This window comes from Monodelphis domestica, chromosome 3 (assembly GCF_027887165.1).
Source record: "Monodelphis domestica isolate mMonDom1 chromosome 3, mMonDom1.pri, whole genome shotgun sequence".
Taxonomy (NCBI): Eukaryota; Metazoa; Chordata; class Mammalia; order Didelphimorphia; family Didelphidae; genus Monodelphis; species Monodelphis domestica.
The window spans coordinates 96484331-96511763 of record NC_077229.1 but is presented as its reverse complement, the minus strand read 5'-3'; the positions used below and the strand labels follow the sequence as shown (position 1 = coordinate 96511763).

General features: G+C 43.4%; 2 protein-coding genes across 4 annotated transcripts; one reads left to right on the top strand and one right to left on the bottom strand.

Annotated features, from left to right (window-relative positions):
• The first annotated feature begins 335 nt into the window (after positions 1–335).
• Positions 336–6383, top strand: CNN1 (calponin 1). 2 transcript variants are annotated; one of them, XM_001362666.4, is made up of 7 exons: positions 336–611; positions 3671–3792; positions 4362–4428; positions 4522–4659; positions 4751–4861; positions 5062–5208; positions 5412–6383. In XM_001362666.4, the coding sequence occupies exons 1-7, from the start codon at positions 549–551 to the stop codon at positions 5658–5660; spliced, it is 897 nt and encodes a 298-aa protein (XP_001362703.1). In that variant the 5' UTR covers positions 336–548; the 3' UTR covers positions 5661–6383. The 2 variants fall into 2 exon arrangements, with proteins under 2 accessions (XP_001362703.1, XP_007488550.1); XM_007488488.3 differs by lacking the exon at positions 336–611 and adding an exon at positions 2459–2476.
• A 2103-nt stretch (positions 6384–8486) lies between these two features.
• On the bottom strand, positions 8487–26879 carry ELOF1 (elongation factor 1). 2 transcript variants are annotated; one of them, XM_001363707.4, is made up of 6 exons: positions 26604–26879; positions 15623–15822; positions 13614–13784; positions 11679–11812; positions 9668–9738; positions 8487–9299 (listed from the first exon to the last, which is right to left on the bottom strand). In XM_001363707.4, exons 4-6 carry the CDS (start codon positions 11792–11794, stop codon positions 9235–9237), a joined length of 252 nt encoding a protein of 83 aa, XP_001363744.1. In that variant the 5' UTR covers positions 11795–11812; positions 13614–13784; positions 15623–15822; positions 26604–26879; the 3' UTR covers positions 8487–9234. The 2 variants fall into 2 exon arrangements, with proteins under 2 accessions (XP_001363744.1, XP_016287420.1); XM_016431934.2 differs by lacking the exons at positions 15623–15822; positions 26604–26879 and having other exon boundaries at positions 13614–13913.
• Between the last annotated feature and the right edge of the window lie 554 nt (positions 26880–27433).

Below are 27433 nucleotides of genomic sequence, written 5' to 3'. Positions count from 1 at the left end.
AAATTCGGTACGGACAGCCAGTCTTGGGCAATGCATGGGGTTTAACCCAGTGTATGTTGGGGGATGGTGACTTGTCTCGAGTGTCCCTGTCCCTGAGGGCCCTGCTCCTGGTCCTCCCCAGGAATTCTTATCTGATTATTCTTCCACATCCCCCCACCCCAACCCCCCTTCTGGGCTAAGGATGACTATAGCAGTGCCCCCCTCCCCTCCGACATCCCTCCCGGCACCAAGGTGGAAACAATGACAGCATCAGCTCCCAATACCAGGGGCCTGACATCACAAGGGGGGGAAGAGGGGGAGCTGGCTGACGTGGGGGGAAGGGGAGGGGGGGATTACTTCTCAGCCATTGGTGGGACTTCTGGCCCAATGAGATGACCTGCCAGGGCTCATATGGGGAAGCTCAGAGCTCCAGCTTTCAAAAAGTTGCAGGGAAAATCTGAGCCCACTACAAGAGCAGCAGCAGCAGCCACCGCCACACACCAGGAGAAACCCAGGCCAGGCTCCTCTCCATTGGCAGCAGCGGCAGCAACAGCATCGGCAGCACCAGGATGTCAACTGCTCACTTCAACCGGGGCCCTGCCTATGGACTGTCAGCTGAGGTCAAGAACAAGGTAAAATCGAGATGACCTTAGCTCTGCCATCTCCCCTGGTCTACTAGGCTGGGATTCCCAGTCCTCAGCCCCCCAGGTAGGAATGGCATGTCCAAGGGCCCCCCCCCCCAACCTCCCAGGCTCCGAGTCTCTTCTTCCTCCTTCTGTTCTCCCCAGCCCCATGGCTCACTCTGGTTCTAGGTACCTGGGGGAGTAGAGAGGGGGCTCACAGAATCCAGGGAGCCTAGCCTAGGGAAGGAGGGCTGTTATCTAGGAACTAAAGACGGGGAAAAAGAATTCTTGTTCAACTCTATCCCTAAGTCTTTCTACACTCCCCCCCACCCCAATGGATGGGTTTTCCAAAACCTGCCAGTGCTGGGCAGTGAGCACCAGCCCTAAAGCAACAGTGAGGAAGTCTGGGTAAGAGGAAGAGGAGAAGAGGGGAGAGGGTTTGGAAGGATAGAAAGGGAAGGGGTAATAGGGTCAGGGGAGAAGGATTGGAGGGGCAGAAAGAGCTGGGGTAGAGGGAGTGGAGGGGAGAAAGGATACAGGGGAGAGAAACTGGAGGGCTGGAGTCTAGGGACAGGAAAGGTTTGGATGGGCAGAGGGAGTAAGAAGGGGTCACCGAAGAGGGGCTAGAAGGGCAGAAAGCCCAGGGGACATCCATAGGGATTCTGTGGGGTGAAGGAGAGAGGCCTTTGGAAGGAGTCAAGGTTTGCTCACACCCCAAGCTAACAACACTCCTCTGGGGCATATCTCTTCTCTGAAAGCCCTCACGTTCTGATGCCAGGACTTTGTTTCCTACTTTGCATGCTGTAGCTCAGTTCTTCCAGTTATCCAGAGAAACAGTAAATCTACAAATATGGAGGGTGAAAGGAGAAAGAAGGGTCCAGATTCCCCATGGGGGTAGGGGTACCAAGCACCTAGGTCCGAGAGAGCAGGGCCCTTTTCCCCAGCATCCCAGTGACACCCCTCAGCTAAATTTCAGAGGCTCTGGATGTCGGTGAAAAGGCAGGAAGGTATTAGAGGAGGGACCCTGGGACTATTTGGGTACATGATTCTGAACTCTCCCCATATGCCCTCCTAAAGGCTTGGGCTTAGAAGACTTCTAGGAGGACGATTGCCTCCTCCCTTGGCTAAGCTTCCCTTATTCTAGGCTCTCAGGAGAGCAGAATGGCCATGCCTTTGATGACAGGTGTCTGGGAAGATCCAGAAAGCCCAACTCATGGACAATGATGGCCATCGGAAAGAATCTCCACCCCCACCCCCACCCCCCAACTAGAGAACATGGGAGGCATGGGATGTTCAGACTGACTTCTGATGGCTCTACACTTCTGCCCACCCCCTCGCCCCCCAGGAACCTTTCTTCCTAGGTCTCGAATAGCTTCACAGAGTAGCACACTTCCTGACGGGAGCCACTGGGAACGCAGTCCTTTGACGAGGGGGAAGCAGGGTTAATTGGACTAGGCTGATGTCTCGGCTGGGCAGGAGAGTTTTTAAAGCCTGGGACCCGCAGGAAAGGACCTTAGAATTTATCTCGTCCAGCTTGCCTCGCTTCTCAGCCAAGAAAGCAGAGATCCCCACGGGAGGAGGGGTCTCTCCTTCTTCCCTTTCTCCCCCATACAATGGGAGGGGGTGGGGAGAGTTTGGGCTGCCCATCCCCCGCTGGGACCCAGCTCCAGACCACCCCCTCTCTCGGTGGAGCACCCGGCGGAGCAGCCTCTCCATATAAGGCTGCTTTGGGGGAAGCTGGGCAGGGAGGCCCGAGCTCTATATAAGGGCTGGTTTGCTTTATAAAGCAAACTGGAGCTGGAGGGGAGGTGGGGGCTGGGGGATCAAAGGGAGGGGCCACTGTGCAGGCTGGCAACTGATGCTCCTCAGGCCAGGTGAGTAGGAAAAGTGGAGGGCTAGGCCCCTCCCCCGCTGTGGGAATCCGGCCCAATCCCCCCTCCCCCCACTGTCCTGCCCAAGGGGGGGGCAGATCAGGCATTGAGCACCCCCTGCTGGCACTTGGGAGACCCAGGTGGTGGGGTTCTGGGCAAGATCTTTAGTCCCAACCCAATTCCGGATCACGAAATTTTGGGGGAGGTCCCAGGAGGTTGGGGGTCCAGGTGGGTGATAAGACAGCCAGAGGGGTCACTACCCCCTCTGTTTATCTGTCGGTCTGTCTGTCTCTCCCACACACCTATACATGCATACACCCCCTCCCCACTCCACTCCCCCAAACCCAGCAGTGCCACAAGACCTCCTGTCTTGGAGGCCATCGTAGGTTTCCTGGCTAAAAGCCTAGGACTGACTTCTCAGGGTCCTCCCATCTCTGAGATCCTGTAGCTCTGGAGGGTTGGAATGCAGAAGGGAGAAAAAGAGAAAAAGGAAGCCCAGAAGGATGGACAGACGCATAGATATCCATGCCCAGGGACACATAGAGAATCCTAGGGAGAGACTGGGAGAGGAAGAAGGATGCAGAATTAGGACATGCACAGTGGTTAGCACCATCTCAAGTGACTTGAAAGTGAGAATGATCTGGGCCCAACCTTCTGCATCATGTCCTCCATCAAGACCCTTGCTCAAGAGGGTATGAGAAGGGAAGAAGGAAGAATGCTGGCACTCAGTTATGGTTAAGGGGGTTGAAAGGATAATTTCCCTTCCCTGGGGCTCTCCTTACATCTCTGTCCCATCCTTCCCCGTTATCTCATGCCAAACCTCTGGTATGCCTGGAATGGGCCCCCTGGGCAGGTACTGAGCATGGCCTTGGCCTAATGCCTACCCCCACCCCCCTAGCTCCGTGACAGCATTGCCTTAGTTGGGAAGAGATGGGAAAAGTAAGCTGGCCTCTTCAGTCTACAGAGCCAGAGAGAATGGAGCGCCCTTTCCCCAGGGGTACACTTCGTTCTAGGCTCTTCTTGCCCTGAGTACATCTTAGAACAGGACCCAGGTGTCCCCCCTTTTCTGTTACCAGCTCTACTTAGCCCAATCCCATTCATAAACCAAGTAATCTCTCCTCTCCCAAAACCTTCACACACTGTTGGCCATAGGAGTTATACATGTAGATGTCTATTCACCATTCTCTCCCACCATAGTTGGCCCAGAAGTATGATCCTCGACGGGAGCAGGAGCTTCGGGCATGGATTGAGGAGGTTACCGGAAGACGCATAGGCCCCAATTTCATGGATGGTCTCAAGGATGGAATCATCCTCTGCGAGTAAGAATGGGGAGTCTGGCTGAGATTCTATGACTCAGGCCCTTAATTTGGGGGTGGGCTGAGATCCACTCCACCAAGAAAAGTTTCAACTTCGAGTAAGAAATTCCATTCTCTTTCAATGGTGGAACAGTATAACGGAAAGAGCCCTGGGTTTTGAGTTTGAGACCCATGGATCAAATCCTGGTTTTGCTATTTATATTGCTGATATGATACTGGGATGTGGTTGGGGAGTGGGGTGGGATATGAAAACTACCAGCTAGTATTCAAAGGATCGATGGGTATCTGCTATTCTGTTTGTTCACAGAAGGCAGAATTAGAAGCAGTGAATAGAAGTAAATTGAAGGGAAGCAATTTGGGCTCAGAATGAGTAAAAGCATTTTAATAATTAGAGCTGTCCAAACGTAGAATGGGTAACCAGAGTGGGGTTTAAATAATGGACTCCCAGTCCCTGGATTCAAGGGAAGTTGAGTGACTGTTGTAGGGAGGACATCATACTCAAGGTTGGAAGAGATGCGTTGTGTAGTCCAAACACGTAACAGTGTTACAAGGTCCTCCTGTGTTCCTCCTAGGTTTATCAATAAACTACAGCCTGGCTCGGTAAGGAAGGTGAATGAGTCTACTCAGAATTGGCACCAGGTACAAATCAGCATTATCTTATCTGCCAATTCCTAAAGGCCTACCTGCCTTTCCTTCTTATCTTTGACCTCTCTGTTCTCTGATCCTTCTAAGTTGGAAAATATTGGGAACTTCATCAAAGCCATCACCAAATATGGAGTGAAGCCTCATGACATCTTCGAGGCCAATGATTTGTTTGAGAATACAAACCATACACAGGTGCAGTCCACCCTCATTGCCCTGGCCAGCATGGTGAGTAGGGACGCAGGGGGCCTTTCTATTAGGTTAGGGGGGAGCAATGGATAGCCAGGGGGTTCAGTCTCCACCCCCTTGATCTCCACAGGCCAAGACAAAAGGAAACAAAGTGAATGTGGGAGTAAAATATGCAGAGAAGCAGGAGAGGAAATTTCAGCCAGAAAAGCTGAAAGAGGGACGGAACATTATAGGACTGCAGGTGGGTAAAGCTGGTGGTAGTCATGGGCTTCGAGAGAATGTGGGAGTGATCCCAGTGTCTCCAGGAGGGTTTGCCCTTGTCTCCGGATTCCTTGCTGATTTTGCTAGGCTGGTTGTCTGGCTAGCACCCAGGCCAGGCTACTGCTTTCCTACCTTGGGAGGATGCCCTATCCTAAGGCTTCTGGTTGGGTGTTTCCCTAGATGGGCACTAACAAGTTTGCCAGCCAACAAGGAATGACAGCATATGGTACCCGTCGCCACCTTTATGATCCTAAACTGGGAACTGATCAGCCCTTGGACCAGGCTACCATCAGTCTGCAGATGGGTACCAACAAAGGTGCCAGCCAGGTAAGCCATGTAGATGAAGCATAAAGGCATTTGGGAGGAAGGGGGAATGCAAGGCACAGTTTTGGGCACTCCATCTTAAACCTACTGCTTTTGGGTGACCTGCATCAATGGCAGACAAGACAAGACATGACATGGTACTTCCAGTTCTTGCCCTGCATATCCGGTCCAGGTTAGAACTGCCATTCTTCTCCTTCCCACTGCAGGCAGGCATGACAGCCCCTGGGACCAAGAGGCAGATCTTTGAGCCAACGCTGGGCATGGAACACTGTGACACACTCAACGTCAGCCTGCAGATGGGCAGCAATAAGGGAGCATCCCAGCGTGGCATGACGGTGTATGGCCTGCCCCGCCAGGTCTATGACCCCAAGTATTGTCTGACCCCTGAATACCCAGAATTGGATGAGGAGTTTTCTCACAATCATCACTCACACAATTACTACAACTCTGCGTAGAAGCCAACCAAAACCCCAGGGAGGGAGTCATCAGCAGCTGCTCTAGGGGCCTGAAGAATGGCCAGGTCCAATCTGCCTTACCACCTGCCTCAAGGGTGTATCCTTCCAGCATAGTCTGGGGAAATTAGGGTTGAGGAAGAGGGCTGTGGGAGCCAGGAGAAGGGGGAGACCCAGAGAGAGAAGGAAGAAAGCTCTCTCCTCCTTCCCCTGTCCCTTAGACCCCCCCTTGCAAAACCCCTCACCCTGAGCCTGCTACATTCTTGGGCCAGCTTTCCACCCTGCCTCTTGCTCAAGGGCTAAGGTCCCTATTTTCCCCAGAGGTCAGTGTAGGAATAAGGAGGTCTCTTCCCAGGGATGGAGGTGAAACCTCAAATATATCAAATATACCAAGGCTGGACAATACCCCCAAAAGCAAAGCCTCAAGAAATCCAAACTACTGAGTGGAGCTGAAATTGCTGTATCTCTCCCTTGCCCCGAAAACTCTCCCTCCTTGACCTATTCCAACAGCCCTGACCGCCCCCCCCCCCCCCCAAAGCAAACTTGTGTCTTGGACTTTTCCCTTCCCAACCCCAGCGCAGTGGGCACAAACTGCATGCCAAAAGGCCAAGCGGACACACTCGGTTTTGCATTTTTGCATTGACTGGCATTCCTGAAGGCGTTTGTTAAGTGAGCACTTTCTTTTTTTAAATTTCACTGGAGCACAATAAAAATCTATAAAAACTATTAGCTCCCAAAGCCTACTCCATTTCTGGCTCCAGCATCCTAGAGGCCCCTACATTTACCTCCCCTTCACCCTCAAATGAGAGGGAGAATCACCAAATGTCCTAATCTGTATATTTGCCATGGTAATTGGGGATGGGGAGGGAAGATATGATCTGAAATCAGAAGGTCTGGGTTTGAATCTCAAATCGCCTTACTATAGGACGTTAGAAAAGTCATCTCACTTCACTATCTGAAGCCTTATTTTTTACCTGTTAAAAAATGGAGCTGGACTAATTGAGTTCATAGGTTTCTTCTTGTTCTAAGTTTATCCCCTTGGGGCTAGAAATCTGCTTCATTCTTAGGCAGCCTTAATGACCAAGAAGCAAAAAACCTAAGGGAGGGAGGGAGGGAAGAAGAAGGGGGAAAAAGGAGGGAAGAAAGATGAAAAGGAAAGATGGATGGAAGGAAGGAAGAAGGGGAAAAGGGAGGGAGGGAAAGGAAAGGAAGATTTATTAAGTACCTACCTATTGTGTACTCAGTACCAAATACTTCACAATTAATTCTCTCATTTGATCTTCACAACTCTTAGAGACAACATTTTTTAAAAAAACTCTTACTTTCTGACCCAGTAACAACTCTTAAGGGCAAGGGCTAAGCAAATGGGTTAAGTGACTTGTCCAGGGTCACACAGTTAGACAGTATCAGAGACTAGATTTGAACCTAGCCTCCATCTATCATACCACCCAGCTGCTCTGGGAGGTGGCATTTACTAAGTATTTGCTCTGTGCCAGGCAGTATACTAAATCCTATAGACATTGATACAAGGCAAAAAGAAAGTTCTTCTCTAAAGAGTCAGAGTAGGCCAGGCCAAAGGGTCTGTTTGAGTCCTCAGTAGGGAAAGGACCTTCATCAGGACAAGGGATGACCTGAGGGTATGTATAGAGGGAGCATGCTGGATTGTGAATGACTCAAAGGCATATGCTTCCCATGTAATATAGGGCCTGGGGTGTCTTCTCCACTATCCCAAGATTCTCAAAGTAGGTTTGTGGCCACATACACACTGGTTTCACTTGCTACCCAGATTGCAGGGGTACGCCAGCTCTTGGAGCTTGAAGGAGAGAAAGATGCAATGGCAGTGGTACCAGGAGAGGAACCCGAAAAGAAGTACAGTGGAAAGGGGGTGGCTAATGGGGATGATACATATTAGGCCTCTGCTTCTACTCCCACCTAATAAACCAGATTCCAAGAAGTCTTGGCTCTTGCCATTTCTTGTCTTGATTCCTGCCAAGGGTCCCTGGCGCCTGTCCTGCCCCCCTGGCTAGTAGGGAAAAGTTGTACCAAGGCTCCTTGGGAAAATAGCACCATATTAGCACTGAAACTCAAGGCATTGAAGGCGTAGAGATTGGGGGGGGGCAGAAGCCTGCCTCCCTCAAGGAATGGAATACAGGGGATGAGCCAGCCCCAAATTGAGCAGTCATCTCAGTCCTCTCCTCCTCCCTGGGACTCAGATTATTTAGGCAGCTCCATTTAACTGGAAGGGCATTTCAAATGGTGCTTTTTATAAAGAAACCATCTCTGCTCCTTGATACTGATCCACAGTTCCTAGCAAGGAGAGATGCTGAATGGGGTGGAGGAATGGGGCTTGTGATAAAAGCTGTATCGGACCTCCCCCTCTAGCTAGGGTTAGGTTGTCTTTTGGCTAGCTGTCCTACAGGCAGTGTATGCTTTTAAGGGACCTTTGAACTAACTTGGTAGCTACCAGAGGGATGACCTAGCCAATATTAGTGTGCTGTCCATTTGCTCTGGCCTGTCTCAGGCTCTAAGCCAGGTCCCTTCCAGTTTCTAAGGCCAGCCAAGAAGGCAGCTGGGAGTTATACCAGATGAGCAAAGACCCTGTGCAAATGACAAAAGAGCTGGCACTTGATGTACTGCATAAGAAACCAGTTTGGAGAGCAAGACACTCTCATACTTCTTTCCTGGGGCAAAAATCTTTGAGAGCTTTTTGAAGCACTCTCTTCGTTTTCTATTCTCTAGCCTGAATGCCTGGCTCTGGGTTTCTGCTGCCTGAAAATTCTACCCCCAGCTATGAATGCTGGTTAGAGGCCAAGAATCACACAAATAGAATGGGATCTCTCAGAGAGTAGTTTATTAAAGAGACACTGATAGTTCCTCTCCCTCCACCTGCCCAACCCTCAACCCACTAAACCCCCATCTTTCTCAGGAAGATCAGTATTGTTTGTAGTAACTGACAGGAGGGACATTTAGACAGCCTGAAATCAAGTCACTTCAGGTAGGGGAGGAAAAGATTCCAGTTAAAATGAAAGAGGATAAAACCAATCAAGTGCTAAGTCCCAGTGGCTGGAGCCACTCCAGTGCTTGTCTCTTCCCCCAGACCTGGCTGGCTGTTTGCTCATTGGGAAACCAAGTCCTGGTGGAGTTCCGAAACAACTCAGCCACATCTGACTGATGTAAGGCCACAGTATCTGCACCTCCCCTGGGGAGAGGTCCAAGTCAGGTCTCCAGAGAGTTGGGGGACAGGGGAATCTGCCCAAAGCCTTCAGTGACCCATGGCAGCTGCCTAACTTTGGTGCTTTCAACCGCTGCCCCTCCCCACCTACAAAGGAATCCAGATGCCAATCCAAGAACTTCGGGAATAGGTATAGGTCTAGCTCAGTCTAGAGCTACTGAGGGAGCCATTCTTCTTCCATTGTTCTGGAGAGAAGGAATGGGGGTGGGGGTGGACCCTGGGTCAGGGAGGGGGCAATTGAAGCTTAGGAGTGACTTCCTTTGTGGTCTCAGGAAAGCCTTCCAGCTATTCAGGGCCCAATAGGACAGCCATCCTTGGCAGGAGCAGGCTGGGTCCTAAGAGTCACTACTGATTGGCTGCTTCACAGGCATCTATCCAGTCACTGTATACATCGACAGGTTCTGACAGATCTGTGGGGCCCAAAGTCAAGGAAACCACAAGCTTGAAGGAAAACATCATGCCACATATGCTATGTGTACTTGTTGGCTTTCTTGGTATCAATTTCTCTTGAGAAGCCTACAGGTGGGTGGTACCTATCTCACAGCTTGAGGCCCTTACCAAGAGCTTGAACCTTCCCTTAACCCCATCTAGGAAGAACTTACCTGTTCATAATGGGACAAGAATTTGGACAATGAATCCTGGAATAGGGTAGAAAGCCTGAATGAATATATACTAACTTTCCCCCTCTCAATGATTTGGCCTACTGCTCCAAGGGCTACCTTTTAAGTGTTTAGGGAAAAAGACATCATTTCAGAAAACAGTTGTTTGAAAAGGATACATGTGATAGGAGTCTGAAATTCTTCCAAGCACACTGTACAGGATATAACACCAGTGTTGCGTGCTCGATCCCTGAAATAAAGACATATTTATAAGCAAAGAAGTAATAGCAAATAGGGAGAACATCTATCAACCTTTAAATCATATTATTATCTATTGTATATACTCACATATATATGTACATATATATATATATATATATATATATATGTTTCTGAAGACTGCTTGAAGGCAGTCTTTGTATCCCTGGTGCTGATTGCTTGTGTAAACCTTAAAATTTCTTAGACTTATAAAATTTCATACTGGAAAAAATTTCCTACTGATAGTCTATTGGAATGTGAACCCCCTTGGCATGGGAGGGTCCTTCTCCTCCCTACTTAAGATTACTTTAGGACAGAAACCTTTTGCTGAACAATAGAAAGGGCTTTGACCTATGCTTAAGCATAGAACAGGAAGTTCTTTGAGTCATGATTGATTTTAGAATTGATACAATAAAGATACTTGGAATGACAGAACCAGGTCTTGGAACTTCCAATCTCCACCCTACTCAGTCCTAACAGGATTTAAGGAAGGGCTGCAGCATAGATCAAAATTTCATTATTTGAGAATATGACCTTCAACAGACATGTGCAAAGGGGCAGACCTCTGGGCGGTCCTGGGTTAAGCTAGAGCCACCATTGGCACAGGGAAGACATGGACAGTGATTGGTAGATGTGAGAACTGAGGGGAGGGAACTTAGATGGTTTGCTTAAAGATAGCGGGGTCTGAGGACTGGGAGAGGTCCGAGAGGTTTTGCTTTGAAGGAAGCTGGAGGTGGAGGCCCCTGAGACTGTTTCTCCATTTTGGTCACGTGAGTGATAGGGATTGATCTCTTTTCTTTGCCTCAGCTATCTAAGGGCTTGGGCCTTTTGGCCCAGCCTAAACAGAGGGGGTATTTAAGCCCTATTCCCTTCTCTCTGTCTCTGTCTGTCTGTCTCTAATACTTTTCTTCCTCCTGTTTGTAATTAAAAACTCCATAAAAGGTTGACTGCTGACTTGACTTTTCATTTAGGAATTACATAGCTGAATTCCTTGGTGACCTTAAATTAATATATATCAGTCTTTTAAAGTGATTTCCTTGTCACACTTAGCTGATCCTCCACTGAGTGGAAGCAGCCTGGTCTCTGGGGAGGAACTAGAGCTGGGTCCTAAGCTATTGGATTTGGTAACAAGGATGGAAGGAGGGGTGGGAGAAGAATGCTGGTAACCAGAGAAGTTACTATTGATTCCCTACCTGAGTTAGGGCAAGATGTCTGTGTGCCAGTTTTTTTATAGGCCTGTTCCAGCAAATAGACCACTCTACCATGTCTGGAGTCTAGTAGGACCCAGCACCGATAATTCAGCTAATGAGGTCACTGGCAGTAAAAAATGCCACAATGACCTTACTTCGAAGGAGAGATAGATGCCCTAACTAAAGAAGCCAATAGTTTTTAGTCTCCTTTCCTGAAGACTACCGATTTTCAGGGGTTATTAGGTCATTGATTAGAAGCTACTCTGAGGTTAAAAAGAGGAAATGTGTCCAGGTGACTGAACATGAATGGGAATCTAGTGTGACTGGCTGAACTTGGTTGTCAGTGCAACCTAAGATCACCAACCAAACTCAGCAGTAGGCTCCTTTTTTTTTTTTTAAACCCTTACCTTCTACCTTAGAATCAATACTGTGTATTGGTTCCATGGCAGAAGAGTGGTAAGGGATAGGCAATGGGAATTAAGTGACTTGCCCAGGGAAGTGTCTGAGGCCAGATTTGAACCTAGAACCTCTGTCTCTAGGCCTGGCTCTCAATCCACTGAGTCACCCAGCTGCCTCCTAGTAGGCTCCTTCTGGGCAGAAACAATAAAATCCTCTTAAACTGAGGCACTATTGTCCTCTTAGTCTTTGCCCAGAAAGTAACTTAACCAAGCCCAAAGATCATGACTTCAACCCTTCCTCATAGGTGACACCTATGGCAATGACCACTAGGCTCCTTACTCACATCTTTACATCACAAGACTTTTCATGGTTGCAGAAGGGACAAGTAAACTGAGTCTCCAATGTGCCAGTCATTTTCTTCTTGGGAGGAGGCTTTCTCTTTGATTTTCTTCGGCCCATCTTCCTGGATTGTCAGATCTAGAAGGTGAACAAATACTCCTGTTACTGGGGAAGGATGGAAAAGGCTCCACAGAATCCTTTGAGGAAAATGGCCCATTAGACCACAAAAATGGGCCCTCAGTTGAGGTTTATAGTCATGTGGTAGGGGAAGTAACAAAATCTATACTGAGTCCCCAGTAAGCAGATATTGTCATTCCCCAGTTCCCTAAAGTCAGACCCTTCAGAGAAGAGATTTTAATTTTTGTCTTACTATTCCTATCACCTAGTATTGTGTGATTTTATCCAGATTTAACAAATATTTGAATGAAAAAGTATCCAGCCCTCAGGAGTCTGAAAGGATCAAAGCAAGTTCAAATTCCACAGGCTGAGCATCAGGTAAGGAGGAGCAACATGGATGATATAAGGTCAAACCCAAGGTACTATGATAAAAACTTTGAAGCAAGCAGATAATAATCTGTTCTTTGACTAAAAGTATGTACAATAAATGGATATCATAAGCTAAGGAATACCCTAACATACTGAATTTGAAGTTAGAAGGTCTTGATCAGAACCCCAGACCTGCCATTTATTATCTTCCCTGATCTAGGGCAAATCATCTATCTTCTGGAGGCCCCAGTCTTCTCTGTATGATGAGGTAGATGGATTTGATATCCCCTAAGCTCACTTTCCATTTAAAATTCTATGATTACACACTTCCCAAGTCTAGGAAGTTTCTTCAGGCTACCTCTCTGCACCAAATCCATGTCAAACTCTTCTAGTTCCTCCTAGGATTCCCAAATGTGTAAAACCCTTCAGCTTCCAGGCCCAGCTCTCTATCCTCTTTTAAACCTAGCTCCCCTAGAGAACCAGAAACTATAGATGATAGAGGGAGGAGTTACAGCTTGAGGGATGGGTGTGTGTGTGAGTTTCTTCAGGGTGCCCAATTAGCTATTGAAAGGGAAACAAAGAAAGATGACATAAAATTCACCCAATATAGGAGACTAATTATAATTACATCACTAGTCCAGCCTGAGAACTTTTCTGAGTCAGGAAAAAAATGGTCCTTGTTCCATTTGTGGGAGTCTGTCCTGTTCCTTGTTTCTAAGCTCCTCCTTCCAATACAAAGACCCCCATGGAGCTCTCCTACTCTTCAGGATTTGTGGAAAATGATATCTGGCTTATTATCTTACCTTGCTTGTTCAAGTGCTTTTTTTTAAAGCTTACTTAATGCACCCGGCCTAGGTTAGCCAGTCAACATCACAAATATGGCTAATTTGCTCAGGGTGTCAGAAGATCTGAATTCTATCTGCTACTTACTAGCTAGAGTTCCCAGTCACTTGCTTGTTTCTCCATCGGTGAAACAACAGAGGTGACATGATCTTTCGGGTCCTTTCCTGCCCTGATCAGGTCTAACTAGGTAGTGTGAGCACCGTTGCTAAGGAAGCAGCTCCACGTGGCCTGGCTGGCTTCTCCCTCCTCCAGGCACATCAGCCACCCCGGCCCGGCGCCCGAGGACGGTTCTCAATAGTCCCCTCACCCCCCGCCCCCATCCACCTAGATATTTACAAGTTAATTCCAATCTCGACAGCCACCCCAGGAAGGAGTTCGGGGCTCTAGCACTGCGGAGCACGTCCCCTCGCAGCCCCAGCGGGTTTGGAGCGCAGTCGGGACTACTTCAGGACTCTTTCCTTGGGGAGGGAGTCAGGCCCCAGCATATCCAACAACCGCCACCTCCCTGCACCCCGCGGAGGCCCCTTTCTTCTCTCCAGACCGCGCCTCTCCTCGCCCCCGCCAGTTGCGGCCGCATCGGTCCTCTCTCCCTGATCCCACGGTTACTCACCTGTCAAGTGATTCTCCAAGGATAGAAGAGGAGAACCGAGATCAGCTGGGCCGAGCTTCGCTCCAGCAACACCTCGCAGAGCTCTCACAAGCTCGATCGCTGCCGCGTCGACCGGACAAACAGCAAACTTCCGACTCCAAAGCGGAAGCAAAAACCCTTCCCTTTCTGCAGCTACAGAGAAGTTAAAACGCACCAAGCAAAGGAGGGGGGTTAGAACAAGCCAGGGAAAAGAAAGACAGGTATATATGAGAGGAAAGTTGAGCCAGGCGCCACCCCCTTTTTCCCGTGCCGCCAATAGGATCTTTCAAACTCGTAGGTCCGCCTATACGCGCGTGCGCAAAGTAGCTACCCATAAGTCCGCGCGGTAAAGCTTCACACCTTGCGTGCGAGAGAAAGAAATGCGCCTGCGCAACAGGCCCACTTCTCTCCTAGCCTCAACTGTCACAGTTTACGCTTCCGTCCTGCAGGCCGGAAGTTTCTTTTCCCGCTCAGGTGGGGGGAGGGGCAGTTGACCGGGCTTAGAAGTCCTTGGGCTGGGAGTTGAAGAGAAAGAACTTGGGTTGTCAGGCCCTAAGCAAGTAGCCTTGGTCCCTGTCCGGCTAGGCGGGGGAAAAGGAAGGGGAGGTTCTCTTCACATACCCCAGCGCAGGAATTGGGGGTGGGGACAGACCAAAGAGGAGGAAAGGGATGTCCAGGTAGCTCAGGCCCCCAAACCTGGCCCCTCCCCTCCCTCGGCCAGAGGCTAGGGTAAAATCCTCCTGCGCATTATTAAGCCAACGGTTGAAGGAGCCCGGACCGTACAGCACCACCCTCCAACCCCGCCTTTTTTGGCTTTGTATTCCTTGCATCTATCCTGGAGGAGCTTTTTCAGACCACAGACCACTTCTGAATTACTAGGATTATAAGGAAGTACTTGAGTACTTAAAAGGATCCTTTGAACATTTCCTCCACCAATTCACATTACAATCCCTGGACACCTTCCCTCTAGCTTGGAGTAGCTAGTGGGGAAAGGGAAATTCCCATAGGGCCCTCTTGGGGGGCTTGAGGGGGAGGGGGAGGCTCTCCTTAAATTGGCTGAGCTAGTTGGGGCCTGGTTGGCTGGCAATACACGAAACTTTCCCTGCTTGGTAGGAGACAGAATTTGCTAAGCTTTCCAGAGCTGAGGGTCATATTTCCAGACTACCATGAGGCATCCGAGTAGGCCAAGCTACATAGGGACTTGCCATGGTAGGAAAGTTTTCACCATTACTTCCCCATCTTACCCAGTTGTCCAGCTTAGCTAAGCATAAACTTTCCATGTTGATGATTATTTGCTAGTGTGATAGATTTTTCTAGCCAAAGATAAGGTGTACAAGGGTTATATAATTACAGAACTTTAAAATTTTTTTTAAACCCTTACCTTTCATCTTAGAATTAGTACAGAAGAGTGGTAAGGGCTAGGCAATGAGGGTTAAGTAAGTGACTTCTCCAGGGTTAAACAGTTAGGAAATATCACAAGTCAAATCTGAATTCAAGATCTTTTGTCTTTGGGTTACTAAGTCACCTAGCTGCCCCCTACACAAATGGTTCTTAAAGGTTTGCCAAGCACTTCTCCCTACAGACCTTTGAGGTAAGTAGTAGAAATAGTATTCCTACTTTATAGAAGGGAACTTGAGGCTGGGATCTAGAGTCACAGCTATTCAATGTCAAGGCCAATTCATGTGCTCTATGATTCAACATTAGTTGTGGTCCTCACCTCTACAGTCAACGCTTCTGTCCTCTATGCCTGAAATGCAACATCTCCACTTCTACCTCTTGAAATCCCTATTTTTCTTCATAGCTCACCTCAAGAACCTCCCTCCTTCTGAAGGCCTTTTCTCATTATTTGACAACATCACTCCCCTCCCCTAACTGCTATCAATGAACAGTCTCTAGTTGTTAGTCAACAAGCATTAAGTGCTAACTACAGCCTAGTAACTGTTAAGGTTGGAATTAAATACCAGCAGAAAGATAGTCCTTAAGGAGCTTACATTTATAATTGGGAAAGACCACTGGACAGGAATGAAGACATAATTCCTTAAAATGAAGGTTCTGTTAGAGGATGAGGCTACAGGTCAGAAGGTACTTCCAATGTGTGAAGTCCACAGATGAGTCCTGAGTGGTAGTGAGATTCCAGGGTGAAGAGGCTTGGGGGGGCATTGTAGAGAAAATCAGGGAGAATCAGAAGAGCCTAGAAAGGAATGACATTCTTTGCCATTACAGTAATTTTGTACATATGAGTCTTATTTATTCCCCCCCCCCCCCAGATTAAATAAAAAAAAAAGAAACCAACAATTCTTAGGTTCTATCTTAGAATCAATACTAAGTATATATTCCAGGGCAGAAGAATGGTAAGGGCCAGGCAGTTGGGGTTAAGTGACTTGCCCAGAGTTACATAACTAAAGTAAAATTTGAACCCAGGACATCCTGTCTTCAGGCCTGGCTCCCTATCTACTGAGTCACCTAGCTGCCCCCAGATTATATGTTGATACAATTTTTAATAATCATTTTCTGACATTTTGCTATGCATGTTCTTTCCCTCTCCCCCTCCCTAAGAAAGCAGGTAATATGATATAGGTTCTACATATGTTATCATACAATGCATATTTCTATGTCATATTGTGAAAGAAGACACATTGTTTACACTAGAGAAAAATTCTTTGAAGAAATAGGGTGAAGAATGGTATGCTTCAATCTGCATTGAGATTCTGTCAGTTCTTTCTGTAGAGATAGCTTTTTTTAATCATGGAGTTGCCCTGGATCCTTGCATTGCTGATAATAGTTGTCATTTACAGTTGATCATCTTGTTCATCATTTCTAATGGCACAATAGTATTCATTACAATTACATACCACTTGTACAGCCATTCCCCAATTGATGGACATCCCTCCAGTTTCCAGTTCTTTGCCACCACAAAAATAAATACTATAAATATTTTTGTACAAGTAGGTCCTTTCCCCCTGTCTTTTTTTTTTTAATCCTTACCTTCCACCTTACTATGTGTTGGTTTCAAGAAAGAAGAGTGATAAGGGCTAGGCAATGGGGGTTAAGTGACTTGCCCAGGGTCACATAGCTGGGAAGTGTCTGAGTCCGAATTTGAACCTAGGACCTCCTGTCTCTTGGCCTAGCTCTCAAGCCACTGAGCTGTCCTTCTGTCCTGCTGCCCCCTCCACCATCTCTGATATCTTTAGGATACAGACTAGTGGTATTCCTGAGTCAAAGGGTATGCACAGTTTTATGGCCCTCTGGGCATGGTTCCAAACTGCTCTCCAGAAGGGTAATATCAGTTCATAGCTCCACCAGTAGTATATTAATGTTCCAATTTTTCCATATCCCCTTCAACCTCTATCATTTTCTTTTTATGTCATATTAGCCAGTCTGATAGGTGGTGCCTCAGAGTTGTTTAAATTTCCATTTTTCCAATTAATAATGATTTGAAGCATTTTTCATTTGACTAAAGATAATTTAAATTTCTTCATCTGAGAATTGCCTGTTCATATCCATTGACCAATTGATCAATTGAGGAATGCTTTGGATTCTTGTAAATTTGACTCATTTGAAATGAGGGCTTTGTCACAGACTTTTAGTATAAAAATTTTTTCCCAGTTTGTTGTTTCTTAGTTTGAGATCTGGTCAAAAAGCCACCTTCATATTTTTTCATTAATTCCTTTGAAATTCTTGGCATTTTGTTCTTACAGATGAATTTTATTATTATTTTTTCTAGCTCTACAAAATAATTTTTAGGTAGTGTCATTGGTATTGCACTGAATAGGTAAATTAATTTAGGTAGAATTGTCATTTTATTATATTGGCTCAGCCTATCCATAAGCAATTAATGTTTTTCTAGTTCTTTAGATCTGACCTCATTTATGTGAAAAGAGTTTTGTAGTCTTGATTATATAGTTCCTGCATTTGTCTTGGTAGGTGGACGCCCAGATATTTTATACTGTATACAATTATTTTAAATGAGATTTCTCTGTCTCTTGCTGTTGGGCTTTATTGGTGGCATAGAAAAAACTCATGGTTTATGTGGGTTTATTTTATATTTTGCAACAACTTTGCTAAAGTTGTTAATCATTTAAATTAGTTTTATGGTTGATTCTCCAGGATATATATATATATATATATATGTATATATATATATATATATATATCATTATTTCAGTGGCAAAGATTGATAATTTTATTTCCTCATTGCCTATTTTAATTCCTTTAATTTATTCTTCTTTTAGTGCTATCACTAGTATTTCTAGTACAATATTGAATAGTAGTGCTTTTCTTGCTTTTTTTTTTGAACCATCTCTGCATTCCTAGTATAAAACTCACCTGGCATAGTATATTATCTTTGTGATATATTGCTTTGATCTCTTGGTTAGTATTTAATTTAAAATTTTTATATCAATATTCATTAGGGAGATTGTTGATAGTTTTATTTCTTTGTTTTTTCTCTTCCTGGTTCAGTGATCAACATCATATTTGTGTCATATGTAAACCTTAAAATTTCTTAGATTTATGAATGTTGGAAATTTTGCCATTGGGAAATTTCATACTGGAAAAAATTTCCTACTGATAGTAAGAAACTCTATTGGAATGTGAAACCCTAGGCATGGGAGGGTCCTTCTCCTCCCTACCTAAGACTACTTTAGGACAGAAACCTTTTGCTAAACAATGGAAAGGGCTTATGCTTAAGCATAGAACAGGAAGTTCTTTGAGTCATGATTGATTTTAGAATTGATACAATAGAGATACTTGGAATGACTGAACCAGGTCTTGGAACTTCCAATCTCCACCCTACTCAGGGTAAAAGGATTTAGGAAGGGCTGCAGCAAAGGATCAAGATTTAATTATTTGAGAATATGACCTTCAACAGACATGTGCAAAGGGGCAGACCTCTGGGCGGTCCTGGGTTAAGCTAGAGCCACCATTGGCACAGGGAAGACATGGACAGTGATTGGTAGATGTGAGAACTGAGGGGAGGGAACTTAGATGGTTTGCTTAAAGATAGAGGGGTCTGAGGACTGGGAGAGGTTCGAGAGGTTTTGCTCTGAGAGGTTGTGCTCTGAGAAGTCTTGCTCTGAAGGAGGCTGGAGGTGGAGGCCCCTGAGACTGTTTCTCCATTTTGGTCACGTGAGTGATAGGGACTGATCTCTTTTCTTTGCCTCAGCTATCTAAGGGCTTGGGCCTTTTGGCCCAGCCTAAACAGAGGGAGTATTTAAGCCCTATTCCCTTCTCTCCCCTTTCTCTCTCTCTCTCTCTCTCTCTCTCTCTCTCTCTCTCTCTCTCTCTCTCTCTCTCTCTCTCTCTCTCTCTCTCCCTCATACCTTTCTTCCTCCTGTTTGTAATTAAAAACTCCATAAAAGGTTGACTGCTGACTTGACTTTTCATTTAGGAATTACATAGCTGAATTCCTTGGTGACCTTAAATTAATATATATCAGTCTTTTAAAGTTATTTCCTTGTCACATATAAAAGGTATTTTGTAGATTTCCTTCCTCAGCTATTTTCCCCAAATAGTTTATATAGTATTGCAACTAATTGTTCTTTAAATGTTTGGTAGAATTCACTTGTGAATCCATTGGGTCTTGGGACTTTTTTTTAGAGAATTAATTGATGGCTTATTTAATTTATTTTTCTGAGATGGGGTTGTTTAAGTTTCTTCTATTAATCTGGACATTTTATATATTTTAAAATATTCATCTATTTCACTTATATTGTCAGATTTATTAGCATATAATTGGGCAAATTTATAAAGAACTAAATCAATTGTACAAAAAATCAAGCCATTCTCCAATTGATAAATGGGTAAGGGACATGAATAGGCAGTTCTCAGATAAAGAAATCAAAACTATTAATAAGCACATGAAAAAGTGTTCTACATCTCTTATAATCAGAGAGATGCAAATCAAAACAACCCTGAAGTACCACCTCACACCTATCAGACTGGCTAATAAGACAGAAAGGAAAAATAATAAATGATGGAGTGGATGTGGCAAAATTAGAACACTAATGCATTGCTGGTGGAGTTGTGAACAGATCCAACTATTCTGGGGAGCAATTTGGAACTATGCCAAAAGAACATTAAAATTGTTCATACCCTTTGATCCATCACTACCACTACTAGGTCTGTATCACAAAAAGCTTAAAAAAGGGGGAAAGAATCTTTTTGTGCAAAATATTTGTAGTAGCTCTATTTGTGGTGTCAAAGAATTAAAAACTGAAGAGATGTCCATCATTTGGAAAATGGCTAAGTAAGTTGTGGTGTATGATTGAAATGGAATACTAATGTGCTATAAGAAATGATGTGAAGGATGATTTACAGACATATATGAACTGATACAAAGTGAAGTGAACATAACCAGGAAAACACTGTACACAGTACTGGTAATACTATATGATGAACATTTATGAGTGATTTAACTATTACTAGCAATATAGTGATCCAAGAAAATCCTCAAGGATTCATGATGAAAAATGCCATTTGCCTCAGAGAAAGAACTGATGGAGTCTGAATGCAGACCGAGACATACTACATTTCACTTTCTTTCTTTACTTTTCTTTCATTTCTTCAAGTTCTCTTTCACAAAATATGGAAAGATATTTTACACTGTTATATGGGTAAAGCCTGTATCAGATTAATTGCTATCTTGGGAAGGAAGGCATGAAGAAGGAAGGATGAGAATTTGGCTCAAATTTTTAAAAATGAAAGCTCAAATTGTTTTTTCATGTAATTGAGGAAAAAAAATAAAATATTAGTTAATATAAAATTATTTTCACCTCCTTAATTTCTTATTTATTTTTTGGTTAAAATTTTGGTCTAATTTTTCTAATTTTTGAAAGGGTAAGTTAATATTCCCTACTAATATAATTTTATTGTCAATTTCCTTTTGTAACTCATGTAACTTCTGTAGGATTTTTAGATGCTATGCTATTAGGTACATACATGTTTAATACTGATATTACTAAATTTTATTAAGATGTAATTTCCTTCCTATCTCTTTTAGTTAAATTAATTTTCACCTTTGCTTCATCAGAGATCATAATTCTCACCCCTACTTTTTTAACTTTAGCTGATACCTAATAGATTCTGCTCCAGCTCTTTACCTTTACTATCCTCTTCTGTTTTATAGGTAAATTAATTTCATTCATATTAACAGTTGTGTTTGCTAACTGTGTATTTCCCTCCATCTTATTATGCTTATTCTCTTTTCTTACCCTTCTTCTTTAAATTTGTTTTGCTTCTAATGCCTATCTCTTACACTTCCCATTTGCCTTAATCCCTTTCCTTCCTAATTGCTTATTTGGTAAGATGTATTTCTGTATCCAAAAGTGTGTATATGTATATTTTTTCTTCCTTTAATCAGTTCTGGTGTCATCTTCTCCCTCCAACTGTCCCCCTTCTTGTTGAAACAACTCATTTTTTGCATATGTGAGATAATTGTCATCATTTTTCCTTTCCTCTCCTCTCTCAACCAGTGCATTTCTCTTCCCTACCCATTCCATTCTTCTTTTGAGACCATCTAAACACAATATAATCAGACTCAGGCCCTCTGGCTAATTAGACTTCTATGACCTCTGATGATGATAAAGTCCTGAGAGGTTACAGGTTATCATCATCTTCTTTTATAAGAATGTAAGCATTTAAACCAAAAGATGTTTATCTTAACTAAACTTGTTTAGTCTCATGATTTCTCATTCATATTTACCTATTTGTGTTTATCTTGGTTCCAGGGTTTTTATGCCATATTTTCTATTCAGTTCTAGTTTGGAAGTCCTATTTCATTAAAGGCCTATTTTTTCCTCTGTGGGATTATATTCAAGGGCCAGAGCCAAGATGGCAGCTTAGTAGTAGAGAAAGCTGAAAACACTGACAATCCTTCCAAACCAATCTTTAAAAAGCACCTCAAAACAACAGGAATCAAAAATCAACAGCAAGATGGAGTGAGGAGGCTCTCCTGCTGAACACAACTGGACAGTTAGACAGAGAGAGTTGATTTTCACAGGATAAGGGGGAACCAGAAGCAAAACTACCTACAAAGGAGTACTGGCCAAACCACCCTCCACCCCCCCCAACCCCCACCTAATTAATGTGTCAGGTTCTGAGCCTGGACATAGGCCAACTTCAGGATCCCAGGACCTTGCCCACAACAATGACAGAGCACCTCACACCCACATATCTTTCCTCACTAGCTCTTGCCTATTTTCCTATTCTATTCTTTACTGGCTTCATTTTTTGTTGTTTTGTTTTTTCATGTTGTGAGGGAAAACATTTAATGAGCAAAAAAAGCTTACATTTGCTTAAAACACATTGTTGGAAAATGGTTTTCATTGTACTGGCAAAAAACTGAAATATGTGAAATGATCATTGGCCAGAACATGACCTTTGCTGCCCCCTAGTTACAAAACTTGAAATCATAAAATATTCTATGACATCTACAAATTCTCACTTAACTAAAAAACTAGTTTTTCAAAATTTTCTTCCCTTATTGTTTTCACTTCTTTGACAATTCTGGCTTCTTGATAGGTTGCCAGGCATCATTGCCTTAAAATGCTGTTCTCTTCTTCTTTACAAAATGAGCACCTGTATTTCTTCTTGAATCCTTTTAGGCATTAATGTTCTTCTTTAGGTTTAGGGTTGATATTGTTCTGTGTGGAACTTCTGGTTAGCATTTTAGTCTCCTTGAGAGTGCATTTTCTTCTAGAACCAAAAGTTCCTCTTTCCTGTGAATTAGCATAATCTTGGTTATTACTTATTTGTTAGACCAAATTTCTTTCTTCTTTTTTTTTAAACCCTTACCATCTCTCTTTGAATCAATACTATGTGTTGGTTCCAAGGCAGAAGAGTGGTAAGGGCTAGGCAACAGGAGTTAAGTGACTTGCCCAGGGTCACACAGCTAGGAAGTGTCTGAGGTCATATTTTAACCTCCGGTCTCTAGGTCTGTCTGGCTCTCAATTCACTGAGCCACCCAGCTGGCCCTGGACCAAATTTCATTGCCTGATAAAGTATTTCTTTTTAAGGTCTGGTTTGCACTACTTTTAATGGGATGCTTCCTTCCTTGTACTTGGGCCTGTTTTAGAAAGTTATTTTCTGACACACTACATTAGCTGGTTCTTTAATGCTGGATGTACTTGATTTCCCCCTTTTATTTGTTAAAAAGGTAAAATTAACATTTCCCATTTTTTGCTTTTCCTATTGGTGCTTCTCCTGCTGTGGTAGTCTTTGTGGCATCAGTGCAGGTACTTTTTGTTAAGATAAGGAGATCTTTGCAAATCTGTGTCACTTCTTTTTTTAAGCCTGATTCTTATAGATGTTTGACCTATGCCTGTTTGGAAAAATTTGAGCTATATTCTTTTTTGTCCTTCCCCATCTTAGTAAAAGGATTTAATTTCTCTCAGTTCTGTATCATTTTTGTTCATAAGTCTTGGCCTTCTAGGGACCAGGTCTTTCTTCATTTGTTTTTTTTTAGCTCCTTCTTTAGTTATTGCTTTAATTCTTCTAGGAATTCTTGTTGGACTTGTATCCAAGCTGCATTTATCTTTGAGGCCTTGCTTATAGTTTTGAGGAGTCATTTTCTTCTTTTGTGTTTGTGTCTTGAATCTCCTTGTTGCCATAATAATTTGTGGTATTTGTTTGTTATTGATTGTTCATTTTGGGGGCCTACTTCTTGGTTGAGGACTTTGTTAGTGTTAGGCTCTATACTTCTAGGCTGTGAATCTTAAAACTGCTCAAACTCTACCTTAAAACATTTGGTTAAGACTATTCCCATTTAAACAATGAAGGTACTTGATCAGGAATGTATTGAGAACTCTAACATTACTCCACCCATACTTAGGCATACTTTAGGGGAAGATAAAGTTGTAAAACTCCTTACTGAACAATGGAAAGGTACCAAGCCCATACTTAAAGTAAAGCTAAAATCCTTAAGCTGGGTCTATTTTTAGATCTAATACAAAAAGGTGCTAAGTACCTAGGCAGATCAAATTAATCACTAAAAGGTCAAGCAAACTTAGCAAGAGGTGTGAGGTTTTAGTTTATCCAGAGAAGGTGATGTAACAAGATGTGAATTAAGAATGGTCAGTCCTTTGGAAAATGTCTACTGTGATTGGTAGACCTAAAAAGTTAGGGGAGGTGACATAGGAAAAATTTCTCTTTAAAAGGAGGTCAGAAGGCCTCTGAAAGTTAGTGCAGCTTTGGTAGTTTGCACTCGGACTAGTTGGAGTAGCTGGGTCTCTCTGAACACTAGAATCTTCCTTGGGACAAATCTTGTGGTGAGTGGATTAAAGACTGACTGGTCTCTCTTAAAGCTCAGGCCTAGGCCCCTTTCCCATTATTTCCTCTTACTCTGTCTCTTTCTCTTTTCTTGAATTCCTTAATTTGTATTAATTAAAATCTCCATAAAAACCCAGCTGACTTGGGTATTTCATATTTGGGAATTTTTCCCATGGCGAACCACTTTATTTTTATTTTTTTTTAAATATATTTTATTTGATCATTTCCAAGCATTATTCGTTAAAGACATAGATCATTTTCTTTTCCTCCCCCCCACCCCCCATAGCCGACGCGTAAGTCCACTGGGCATTAGATGTTTTCTTGATTTGAACCCATTGCTTTGTTGATAGTATTTGCATTAGAGTGTTCATTTAGAGTCTATCCTCTGTCATGTCCCCTCAACCTCTGTATTCAGGCAGTTGCTTTTTCTCGGTGTTTCCACTCCCATAGTTTATCCTTTGCTTATGAATGGTGTTTTTTTCTCCTGGATCCCTGCAAGTTGTTCAGGGACATTACACCGCCACTAATGGAGAAGTCCATTATGTTCGATTATACCACAGTGTATTAGTCTCTGTGTACAATGTTCTCCTGGTTCTGCTCCTCTCGCTCTGCATCACTTCCTGGAGGTTGTTCCAGTCTCCATGGAACTTCTCCACTTTATTATTCCTTTTAGCACAATAGTACTCCATCACCAACATATACCACAGTTTGTTCAGCCATTCCCCAATTGATGGGCATCCCCTCGTTTTCCAGTTTTGGGCCACCACAAAGAGCACAGCTATGAATATTTTTGTACAAGTCTTTGTGTCCACTTTATTTTTTATATAAAATCAAGACACTAAAAATTATCTTTACAGTGTTGGCAATTCATAGTCGTGAAACCATATTTTCGCGGTCACAGTTTATACCAACCACTCTTTTGTCTGTAACAAGGCATGGGAGATTGAGGAGTGAGGGTGGGGAATATCTGAATTGAGCTTTTGCTCTCTTATATTTTTCTGCTGCTTTCATAGTTCTGACTTGAGGGCCTTTCAGTGTTCTCAGAATTGTGTGATTTGGGTTAAGGGCTGTTTACTGCTCTCCTGGTTGGAGTTCTACAAGTTTCTGCACCAAGTCTGATTCTATCAGTTTGTTTCTGGTTGTAAGTTTCAGCAAATTGCTTCCTGATCCAGACATTATTTGCCCACTGGGAAGCTCTACAAGTTCCAATGGACTGAACTGCAGGTTCCCCTTTGGGATGGGATATCATATGGTGCTCCTGGGTTAAGAGTCACTCAACTTGCCATTTACTTCCTTGAACTTGTTTGGTGCTCTGTATACAACTGGGCCTGATTCTCAAAACTGTTCTGTTCTTCTCCTCAAATTTCTGAACCAACATTGTGTGGTGGGTGACAAGCCTGCTAGATGGCATCCATTCCTGGACCCAGCATTTGCTCAGGGATCCTCTGGAATCTCTTTCTAGTACTCTGTCTCAGTACCTAGGCATGGAATGCTCCTACCAGTCTCCATCCCCAGTTGAAAATGTCTTTGTCTGTCTCCCTAAAGCCCTGGATTGGAAAAATGACCTTCTTCTCAGCTTTCCCAATCAGAACTGATTCTGGTGCATTTTCTAGCTCTTTGTGAGGAGGTGTGGAGTGAAAGCTAAACTCTAAAGCATCCTCTCATTATGCCATATTGAATCTGCCAGCTCCTGTGTGTGAAATATGAGGCAAGTTTTATAGCTGAAAGGGCAAGAAGAGAGGGTTCTGTGGAAGACTTGAGGAAAGGTTTTTGAAGGCTTCTGTGGTAAGTGGGATAGAGAATCAATTAAGAAGTACTAGGGTTGTTTGGCAGCTAGGTAGAATAGTACTTGGAGTGCTGAACCTGGGTTCAGAAAGATCTCAGTTCAAACCTTGCTCAGAAGTTGTGTGATCCTGGGAAAATCAATCTCTATTTACCTCTATTTCTTTATCTGCTTAATGGGATAATGATGGCACCTATCTTCCATGATTATTGCAAGAATAAAATAAGATAATCTCTGTAAAGCACTTTGCTAAAATTAATTGTTATCACAGTGAAGGCTTAGTTGAGACTAAATAGCAAATATTTGTAGTGATCCTAGTCAGTATAGTTTCATGATTATTTTTAGCTCTCTTCAGCAAAACAAAATGAATTAGAGTAAAAAGAGGCAGATATAATCAGAACCTCACATTGTTTAAATTTAACAACATTAAGTACATATTACATGCTAGGTCTAGATTTATGAAGAAAAGACAAAAGGTCTTTCTAGAATCTTACATTCTATTACAGATTCTGAGAAACCTGGGAGGACTTCTAAGAACTGTTGTAGAATGAATTGAACAGAACTAAGAAAACATTTTGCACAAGGGATGACAACTTTGAGAGACTTCAGAATTTTGATCATTGCAATCAGTGACCAATTGTGATTTTAGAAGAAGCTAATGAAGCAATGTTTGCATCCTTTAGGAAAGGAGTAATATATCAGAGGAATAAAAAAAAAGCATATACTTTCATACAAAGCTGATATGTTGATTTTTTTGTTTTACTTTACTTATTGGCTAAGCTGGAGTGTTTTAAAAATATATAACTATATGGGGTGTATGGGTTATTCAAGAAGGTTAGCACCACTGGTGTGAGGATTTGCTCAGCCCTTTTCAGATTGGTTCATACACCTTTAAAAGTGTCTACTTTTCACCCAGTTCTTACCTGTAACTCCAAGAAGCTATAGCATGCACAGTAGCCATATCTTAGTAAAACTATTTCAACAGGTGGGTTAAGCCAGGTTGATGGTAACAGACAGGTGTCTTAGAAGGATGTTTATCCCAAGCTTGTGAAAGCTTCCCCAGGTGTAATGAGTAGAAGAACAATTTGTGATCATGAAGGTGACTGAAGCAGATGTGGTGGGGCTTCTAGAATTTGGTCAGATATCCAAGATGCCAAGGTCCACTGCATCCTGGGCCATCACCAGTTGTCTTGACTTTTGTCTTGCCACTGGAGTTGAATGACTCTGGAAGAGAAAAGAGGATTATGACTTCATGCAACTCTACCTCACTTAAATCCAATTCATGCATGAGTCAAGTCATCATCCTGTGATATCATTGGTCCTCTTCGAAACAAAGGATGAACAACAAATATATGTATACACACATATATTATGTATAAAATGTAATATGGTAGCACCAACATTTCTTTCTGTCTCTTAAGTTCTAGTTATTATTATTTCCAGTTCTTTGATATAACAAAGATTTGCTATAAACATTTCCCATCTTTGGGTAGAAGCATAGTAGTGGTATCCCTGAGTTAAGTCTATGCACAATTTAGTCGTCTTAGGAACAGTTATAGAATGCTTTCCAGAATGTTTAGACTAATTCATGGTTCCTCTATCAATTTCTCAGTTTTCCTACTTTCCCTGTAACTCCTCCAATAATTGTCATTTTCCATTTTTATCATTTTTACCAACCTAGTGGGTGTGAGGCATTAACCTAAGTATTTTTAAATGGAATTTCTAGCATTTAAAAAATGTAGTTGTGTACAAT

What these genes read in the sequence shown, in the direction of transcription:
- ELOF1 (XM_001363707.4), bottom strand. Translation starts at nt 11,794, where the DNA reads ATGGGCCGAAGAAAATCAAAGAGAAAGCCTCCTCCCAAGAAGAAAATG. An exon ending in AAGTCTTGTGATGTAAAGAT is followed by an intron (nt 9,739 to 11,678) that starts GTGAGTAAGGAG and finishes TCTTTATTTCAG; the next exon opens with GGATCGAGCACGCAACACTG. An exon ending in ATTTCAGACTCCTATCACAT is followed by an intron (nt 9,300 to 9,667) that starts GTATCCTTTTCA and finishes TGGGCCCCACAG; the next exon opens with ATCTGTCAGAACCTGTCGAT.
- CNN1 (XM_001362666.4), top strand. Translation starts at nt 549, where the DNA reads ATGTCAACTGCTCACTTCAACCGGGGCCCTGCCTATGGACTGTCAGCT. An exon ending in GATGGAATCATCCTCTGCGA is followed by an intron (nt 3,793 to 4,361) that starts GTAAGAATGGGG and finishes TGTTCCTCCTAG; the next exon opens with GTTTATCAATAAACTACAGC. An exon ending in GGAACATTATAGGACTGCAG is followed by an intron (nt 4,862 to 5,061) that starts GTGGGTAAAGCT and finishes GTGTTTCCCTAG; the next exon opens with ATGGGCACTAACAAGTTTGC.